The sequence below is a fragment of the Engraulis encrasicolus genome, chromosome 9, assembly GCF_034702125.1.
Source record: "Engraulis encrasicolus isolate BLACKSEA-1 chromosome 9, IST_EnEncr_1.0, whole genome shotgun sequence".
Classification (NCBI taxonomy): domain Eukaryota; kingdom Metazoa; phylum Chordata; class Actinopteri; order Clupeiformes; family Engraulidae; genus Engraulis; species Engraulis encrasicolus.
In genome coordinates this window covers 16637889-16647888 of record NC_085865.1, presented here as the reverse complement: position 1 = coordinate 16647888, position 10000 = coordinate 16637889, and the positions used below count along the sequence as shown (strand labels likewise).

The window sequence follows — 10000 nt, the reverse complement described above, 5'->3', positions numbered from 1 at the left end:
CTATTGTTAAGCTTGTTTTTGGTTTATTGTGGTTTACATTAGTTTTCAATTATTAAATTATTCACTTCATTGTGCTATCCTTTTCCTACCAACCTGCCGTGGCCCCCCCAAGCACCCCCTCGCAGCCCCTCAGGGGTCCCTGGTCCCCACTTCGAAAACCACTGGACTAGCTTATTCGGACAAATGTCAACATGGTCAAGGAAGTGCTTCTCTTCCATGTCCTTGGTACATAACATGACCCCTCGGTTTAGATAACCATCAACCCGACAGACAAGCCCTCATGCCGGGCCAAACTCCACTGAGCCTAAACACGGCATGTTTTGACAAACACCAATTTCCCCGCGTTTACCGGCCAAAGTAAACAGGGCCCCGTCGGGGAAGAGGAAGAGGAAAGGAGAGGACAAAGAGAGGCCATGATCGGTCAGACGCAGGGTTGCCCTCTGCGACATGAGGATTGGCCGCATCCTATAAGCATTCCTTTTATTATGCATCCCTTGTGTTGAACCAGGAATGGCAGCTATTTTTGTGGTGGCTAAAGCAGACCCAAAATATTGTTCTGTGTTGACAAGCTGTTGACCATGCGTCCAAACAGAACCTGAATATGTTATGTCTTTTTCCTGTCATGTGTTGGATATTTTTTGTGTTTGTGTTCAGGTGCTTTGCTTCTCTCAGACCCAAATACTGATCCGTATTGATGAGCCAGTGTCCATTCATCCAAACAGAACGTGGACATGCTGTGTCTTTTGATTGGCTTGTCATGTGTTGACAATGTTTTGTGTTGATTCTCAGGGCTTTTGCACATGCTTGCTTCTCTCTTAAACTTTGAGGGAGTATGTACATTTAATGCCACATAGAGCCTTTAAATGTGCTTTAAATGCACTGCACTGCAAACAATTAACAGCAGCAGTAGCAGCTACCGCAACACTCTGGAATGCCCCCTGAGACATACCCTGAATCTCAAATGGCGCACTTGTGCACCTGGAGCACTATGTTTCAGTGCGTACCTAATACGCCATACGCACTGAAACATGGACACTGAAGTGCACAAGTGCACCATTTGAGATCCGGCAATAAACACTGTACGCTACATGCTAGGCTGTATGCATTCCCTTTATCATGGCTCCCTTGAGATAAACCAGGAATGCCAGCTATTTTTGCGGTGGCTAAATATTGTTTTGTATTGTTGATTAGGCGTTCCCATTTGTCCAAAGAGAACTTGGACATGTTATGTCTTTTGGTTGGCTTGTGTCGAATATTTGTTTGTGTTTGTGCTCAGGGCTTTTGCAAGTCTTTGCTTCTCTGTTAAACTACGGACCAGTATTACATTTCACATGCTTTAAATGCAATGTACAACAATAATTTACAGCAACAGCAACTGTGAGCATTCAGACACAGGGATGCCCCCTGAGACATAGGCTGAGGCTATACATTATACTTAGCTGACGCTTTCATTTTATTCAAAGGGACTTACAGTTATTATTTTTCAGGGTATTGGTTACAGTCCCTGGAGCAATGTGGGGTTAGGTGCCTTGCTCAAGGGCACTTCAGCCATGTATGGAGATGTAGGGAGAGGTCAGTGAAGATTTGAACCTGCAACCCCTAGATTGAAAGACCAACTCTCTAACCACTAGGCCACGGCTGCCCCACAAATATAATACATACTATACAATACATACTTTCCCCTAATTATGTTAATGCAGGTGCTATTTTGTCAGTGCTTAAATAGGCTTGTGGGTAGGTACTAGGGATGCAAACGATTAATCACAATTAAAATATGAATCACAATTAATTGCCAATTCAACTGACAAGAGACCCAGGTGAAATGTAGCCTGGTTCCTACCAGACCTCTGTGTGTGTGCTCTGGAGCCCCCTGGTGGCACTCCAAACACACACATCGGTCTGGGAGCATGTGGCAGGATTCAATTTCTGAACACAAAAAATAATGCCGAGCATTTATCATTTCAATATCACTGGCAGCTCACATTGAGGGGTCACAGGACATATTATAGACTATATTGACGCTTTAGAGATCAACAGAAAATGGTTTTGAAAGAATTTGTTGATATTGAAGCAATAAATGCTGCAATTATTTTTTTGACTGTAGAAATGGAATCCTGCTACATGCTCCCAGACCTAGTAGTGGAGCTCACAAAGCTGTGCGGAACTACAGGTCGGGCAAGAGCCAGGCAAGGTGAAATGGGCATGTGAAGAGTCTGTGTGAAGAGGGATGTGAATAGTGGGAATAATTAAATAACCTTTGGATTAAATAATTTAAATAGAATTAATTAAATTTCAGTATTTTATCAACATTTTTCATTTAAGTTTTTAGATTTAGTAGTTCTTTTTCCGAGAAACATTGAGATTTCGGGGGGAAAACGCCGCTTATCTATTAATCGTAAGTCGATCGATAAGGCAATCAACTAACGATTAATGAATTTGTCGATAATTTGCATCCCTAGTAGGTACTACTGTCCCTAAAACTTGTGGTATTGCATGGGATGCTGCTGCGGTACCTTCTCCCTGATTGTAGGAGTATGAATAGATGGTGTGCTGGATGAGTGCGGTCAGAGGTGGTGTTCTTGGCTTTCCTGGCAATTCTGGTGTTGTAATGTGAGGCTAAAATACTGTACACACAGAGGCAGAGAGTGGATTTGCAAAAATGTGAAAAGCGAAAATGCGAAGAAGGCGAAAAGCGGAAAAGGTGATTGCAAAACATGTGAGGAGATTTTAAAGTTTTCCGCATTCTATTTTGCACCACTTTTGCATCTGTCATTTTGCGCGATTGCAATAGGAAACTTCTGAAGATGAAATGAGCCCATGATGAAGACAGACCACAATGTATGAACTTGAACAGAGCGTGAGCAGGAGCGCATGGAGCAAAACAGCCCTGCGTAGCTCTCAGGCCACCAGATGAGTGGCATCTGAGATGCATTCATGTTTCCCCTTCTCCCTGCAGAAAACACACTTTTTTTCATTAATAAAGACATGCATTAGGTTGTTTGTGTCATTACATTACATTACATTACATTACATTATATTGCATTTGGCAGACGCTTTATAACCAAAGCGACTTTCAAAAGAGGACATAATCAAGCCAACATCACAAGCAAACACAAAGCGCACAGGAGATATACAGAACAACAAGTGCAGTGTCATGCAGTGACAGTGACAATTCTTAGTAGTTACTGTAGGTGGTGTCGTCTGCAAATTTTATATATTTGATGGAGAGTTGGATAGGCCTACGTTGGTGCATAGAGAAAATAACAGGGGTCAAAACACAATGTTGAGTCAGTGTTCAGGACCTTAGTTGATGAAATATTGTCGAGTATTTTAACACACTGTGTTCTGTTAGACAAGAACATACTGTAAGTAGCCAGTGATAAAGTGAGGGGTCGACATCCATGGGCAGGAGAGAGTTATACAGTCTGATAGCCAGGATAGAGTTGAAAGGGGTAGCCGTGGCCTAGTGGTTAGAGAGTTGGTCTTTCAATCTAGGGGTTGGCCTGTCGAATCCCCCCTGACCTCTCCCTACATCTCCATCCATGGCTGAAGTGCCTGCAAGGCACCTAACCCCACATTACTCCAGAGACTGTAACCAATACCCTGAAAAATAATAGTTGTAAGTCGCTTTGAATAAATGAAAATGTCAACTAAGTGCAATGTAATGCAATGTAATGTAATAATAACGTAATGTAATGTAATGTAATGTAATGAAAACTGAGCTAAAATCAATGAATAGGACACAAAAATTAGGTGGACTTACAGTCAAGGTGTTGTAACATGAAGTTAGTGTAAAAAGTAAGACAGCATCATCCACTCTCATCCACTATTTGCCCAGTAGGCAAATTGGTGAGGGTCTAGTGTTATGTTGGACAGGAACCTACAGACTAAGCATTCAAACACTTTCACGACAACGTTAACGGATGTGAGAGCGACAGGCCTATGATGTTCCGCAGTTATTTACCTGTCTGGTTCAACTCCATTTTACCACAGAATAATGATTTCTGAGACATTTGTAATAGGCCAGTCAATCTAGCTCTGAAAAGGCCCAAACCTGGGACAAATTGCAATAGTAATAGTTCCTACTTTTAAGTGATCCTTAAACCCCTTGTATCACATATGAAAAATCTACAGCTTAACAGTTAGTAGAACATACTTTTTTTCAAGGTCAAAGTTGGCAGATTTCCCATTCATTTCTCCATAGGGAGATAAATAGGAGATAAAATGTGAATGGGGTAAAATTTTAAACTATGACGTATTCATTTGAAACTTTCACAGTTGGTAACTCACATTCAGGCAAACAATTTTTGTATTGCAAGTCTTCTGAAATATGATGATGAAATATGCAAATGAGGTCATTTGTACTGACATATGTGATAAATCTGTGGTAACAGACCAACATAAAACAAATTGCAATAGTAATGGTTCATACATTACATTGATCCTTCAACCCCTCTGCATCACATATTAAAAATCTACTTTCATCAATTCAGTGGAACATACTCTGCCAAGGTCAAAACTTAAAAGTATCTGATTTTACCCACTGAATGGCAAAATGCACTGGAAATCTGCTAGGCCTACTTCTGACCTTCAAAAAAGTATGTTCCACTAAAGTGATGAAGGTAGATTTTTCATATGTGATGTAGGGTGGATTAAGTATCAATAAAACGTGTAAATAATTACTTTTGCAATTTGTTTTATGTTTTGCCCGTTGTTGCATAATTTATCACATATAGATGTGATCTCATTTGCATATTTAATCATCATATTTCAGACAACTTGCAATACAAAAAAAACTTTGTTTATGCTAGAGTAAATTACTGTGAAAGTTTCAAATTGATATATCATTGTTTAAAATGTTAGCCTATATCCGTTTCCGGAATGAGGACGAGTGGACGCTGGCACGTTTTAGCAACCGCTGCTCATTCTCTTCCAAAACTCTTTCACACACTCAAAATTACAAAAGCTTCGGACAATGTAACAACTTATTTGGACGGTTGGATGAACAACTTGTTGTGGACGAGCATGGACGGCCTTTCAGCAACACGTGCGCTGGCTGCTTTCCTCAACACCTGCGGTTGCGTTCCTCAACACCTGCGGCTGGGAGGGATTGCTTCCATCGCTGCCTCTGACGCCCGTTCCATCGATCGCTGCACCTGGAGGTTTTGACTGTTGGTGATCCAGCCTGGCTGTTGGCTTCGCCAGCCACCACACATTGTGCCACCTCCGTCCGCGGTCTCGTCGTCGTCGCATTGCCCATCGTGTCTTGCAGCTCGATGCCTCCTGCTACTTGCTGTTCATCACCTTCCTCAACCAGCGGCTCCGTACGGGGCCTTTTCGCCGTTCCTCAATAAAACTTCCCCGGCTTGTTTGGCCGCCTCCCGTGGCTAAATTCGCCTCCACAACAGGAGCTTCTGGATTTTCATATCCCCTCGGCCTTTCATCGCCACTCCCGTCGTGGATCTTGGTTGCTCTCCACCACCGTTTCCATAACATCATGGACACAAAACCCTCCATACTTATATTTGTTGCGTCTCTCTGTCTACTTTTGACGAGTTTTGTATGTCTGAATGTATGTGTTTTTGTTTTGATGTTATGATCTGTAAAGCGCTTTGGGTGTCTTGAAAAGAGCTATACAAATCCCATGTATTCTTCTTCTTCTTCTTCTTCTTCTTCTTCTTCTTCTTCTTCTTCTTCTTCTTCTTCTTCTTCTTCTTCTTCTTCTTCTTCTTCTTCTTCTTCTTATTATTATTATTATTATTAATGAATGGGAAATCTCCAACTTTGACCTTGAAAAAAAGTATGCTCCACTAAATATAAAGCTGTAGATTTTTAATATGTTATTTAGACATACCCTGGGATTACTAAAACTTGGAATGATTAATATTGCAATTTGTCCCGGATCAAACGCTAGATTGACTGGCCTATAAATAATATTGATGGATTCAAATTCAACATTAAAGAGTGCACATGCCAAGTTCTCTGAAAGTTTTGCTATTTATAAAAAGCTCCACGCAAATTCTGACCTTAAAAAAAAGATTAAAGCAGAAAGCACGACTTCAGGAGGTAGCTGGGAGAACCATCCGGAATTGGTTGAAGGGGATGCACACAGACTCACAGAAACAGATGTAAGATATACGGTAACACAGTCAGTGAAGAGTCAATATGGTTTGAATCAGCAGCAAACACAGCCCAGTCAGGGATATCAAAACAGTCTTGCAGCATATCTATAGCCCCCGGAGAGCGCCTCTTGACTCTCATAGTCTTTGGTTTAGAAGGCTTAATTCTCTGTCTGTAATGAGGAATATTGGGTTGTGATCAGACTCACCAATTGGCGCTCTGACTAGAGCCAGGTACGCCTCTCCAGTTTTGAGGAGGAGTAGCACTGGTCAAGTGTTTGTGACAAAAATGCACAATGGTTTGCGACAAAAATGGTTCACTTTTACCCCTTTTAATATCCTTCGTTTTGAGATTATCTGGCTCAAAATCACAAGCACAATCAGAATTTGAATCTTCGAGTGGTCCTTAATGTTGACCCTGCGATAAGTTGAGGATCCAACCTCCAATCTCCTGCTGTCCCTTTTGCTAACCCTTCAACCATTAAACCACCAGCACCTTAACATTATTACCATACATCACATTGCAATTAGCTGACAATTTTTATCCAAAGCGATTTGCAACTATTTGGGTACAGGGTATTGGTTACAGTCCCTGGAGCAAGGCGGGGTTGACTCAAGGGCACTTCAGTCATGGATAGAGGAGTAGGGAGAGGTAATGGTGGGATTCGAACCTGCAACCCTCTGATCGTAGCCTCTTAGTGCAGATGGGGTCGCCGGCGGTCCTATTCACTATTTGCTGAAAATACTCAACTACATCATAACAACAGTGCTATGACAGTGACAGATTAAGTAACAGATTAAGACATGGCCATTACAATTGTGGTGACAGTAAGGTTATAACTAAGGTGCTGTGCTAAGGGGTTAAGTCCACCTCCCTAACCACTAGGCCACCGCTGCCCCCATCACCATCTTGTGTTGTTGACAGGTCCTCCTCTGTGCCCCCTCCACAGGCCACTTCCTGCTGACCTTCCTATTGCTGGACCTATTGAAGCGCTCGGCCCCGGCCCGGGTGGTGAACGTGGCGTCTGTGGCCCACACCTGGGTGTCGGGCATCCAGCTGGATGACATCAACAGTGAGAAGGCCTACAACGCCCGCCGAGCCTACGGCCAGAGCAAGCTCGCCAACATCCTCTGCACCCGCTCACTTGCCAAGAGACTACAAGGTATGTATACTTGTGAGACTTGCAAAAGAGCCCCCCCCCCAGGCCCTGGAATGCCAAAAAAGCCAAGTCTGGTTACGGATAAGTTGGCTACAGACACTGCTCAGATGCAGTGTTTACAGATCATGTGAAGCATTTCATCACACATGTCATTGTTTTGGCAAGCTTATTTGAATTCTTGATACTGGAAATATGCCCATTCTCAAAACAACATTCATCAGGACATCACACAGTACTATATAGCAACCTCCCCGCCCCCAACCATGACTGGTGCACATAAAGGTATATTTGTTGCTGTATGTTTGTTGTTGTTTATTCAGTGAGAGTATGTCCACTCAGTTCAATCCAAAGACTTTATGTTCCTCCCTGGGCCGGATGGGCTGTACAGTCGGGTCATATCCGCCCCACGGGCCGTCACCTCGGCACCCCTGCTATATACGGAGATAACTTATCATTGTGTGTCTCAACCTTTTCTGTCTTGTGTACTTCCTAAGCCTGTTTTGTCATACCATGAGTTCCCCTTCAATTACACTTTGCTCTATATTTCTTCCTCTATCCAAATGCAACAATTCTCCATACATTTGTTATTATTACATTTTCCCACGTACCCTCTGCATTGTGTTTGCGTACACGTCATACGCGTACCCCTGGTTGAGGATCGCTGGCCTAGATTACAAACCACTAGAGTTTGCCTGTTGAAGACCACCTGTTGGGCTTTACCAAAGTACTGTAACACTAATATGTGGAGTGTTTACCTATTTGGTCTGCCTACAGGTTAGGAGTGTCCTTCTCTTGGTGTAGTAATAGATAATGATGGGTGGGTGGAAAAGTGGATTAAGAAGTGTTTTTTAAAATGTGTGCTTTGGCTACAAGCAACAATTGCATTCGCTTCAAGAGACTGCTGATATTATAGATATGCCACAGAAGTCGCAATGTTGAGTTTGGGTTGAGGTTGATGAGAGTGGTAGAAAAATAAGAAAAAAAAACACGAGTTTCAACAAATGAGTTTCAGCAAATGAGTTTCAACGTGTAATTTGTGAAGAATGCAGGTGAACTATCCAAACACAGGGGTTAGAGAAAACGTTACTGCTTGATGAAGTCCTTGTTATTACAGTCAAGTGTACTAAAAAAGTTAATTTGTGGACTGTTCCACAACAACAGAGATGTTATTATGGCTACCCATATGGAGGTATTGTAAGCACTGTATGTACACCACCATTGTGGAGTTACACAGCCTTGAATGAATCTGCCCATGTTAACAACATGCATGTCCATCTGCACAGCATGTTATTGCCCTGTGGCCGAACTGCTGACATGTTTAGATAATACACACACACACACACACACACACACACACACACACACACACACACACACACACACACACACACACACACACACACACACACACACACACACACAGAGCACAAGGATGTTCATTTGAGAGAGGAGGAGAACTACAACGTGGGAATTTCCTTTGCGAATCGGACGCCACTGCAAGCATATGGTGAATTTCCTGCATTTTTTGTCCGTATACCATTGATAGCCATGGGATGCAGGATATACAGTCTGCTGCCTCTGAAACTCTCTGTTTCTGCATCTGTTTTCTTTGATATGTCATGGAAGTAATCAGGCACATACTGTACAATGCAAAAAGGCACTAACTGCATGTTTCGTCAAATTGAGTTTAGATGCTACAATGCTACACGGATACATTGACTTTCACTAGCTTAGCGACATATTCCCTCTTTTAACTTGTCTTAAAGCAAGACAACGGCTTACATGAAAAATAAGACACTTAACCACCTTTATAAACCCCAGCCAACGATTTTAACTGTAATAAGCCCCAAAATAGTGGCATACCCCTTTAAGGGCCTCCTGTGTTCCGTCTAAATACATTTCGGTTTACACTTTACTTGACGCTGGCGTCATAGGTATGACATAACGGTTTCATGAACGAGTCATAAACATAATGCCAATGTCACAAATGTTTTATGGCCATGAAAAGTTGACATTGTTAGGCCTGTCTTTGTCATAACCGAATTTCACTTAAAGACAAAATCATAGAATGTACATGACGTTGACATAATGTTTATGACACATTCATGACTGCATTATGACAATGTTATGACACCATTATGTCATATGTATGACACTGGCGTCAAGTAAAGTGTTACCAACATTTCTCATTTCCTGCTGTGAAAGACGTAGAGAAAAGTGTCATCGCTGTTCAATTATACTGATCATGTTTGCCAGCAGCCATCAGGTTTTGAAGCAGAGAAGGTGACGTTAAGATGAAGACGTTAAGATGCTGTTAAGTTGCGTAACTACATGTATACCTACCTGCTATTCCATCATGTATCACATTCACTTTTCAATACGTATCATTTTCAATTGATTTATGTGTTGGATAATGGGCCAGTAGGATTGCCAAAAGCCATTTTCTCCATTTCTATGTTCAACTGTTTTCGTGAGGTAGTGATGGGAACGCAACGTTGTGGCGACTCTGTAATTGGGAAAGACCACCCACAGAGACATTATGACTGGTTTGTTACAATTGAGTGATTTCTTGACCTGACTTGACAGTTCACCTTAACCAATCCAAATCCCATAACCCATTTAACCTTACTGATAAATTATATATATATATATATATATATATATATATATATATATATATATATATATATATATATATATATGTATACACATGTTTTTCAC

The 10000-nt window shown here is 41.8% G+C and overlaps 1 protein-coding gene across 1 annotated transcript in view; it reads left to right on the top strand.

Moving 5' to 3' along the window:
- Positions 1 to 10000, top strand: part of zgc:112332 (uncharacterized protein LOC553712 homolog) — a 19083-nt gene that overhangs the window by 4432 nt on the left and 4651 nt on the right. The window contains exon 5 of the mRNA XM_063206683.1: positions 7070 to 7282. Within this exon, the coding sequence (XP_063062753.1) occupies positions 7070 to 7282 (213 nt within the window). The remainder of the gene's footprint in view (positions 1 to 7069; positions 7283 to 10000) is intronic.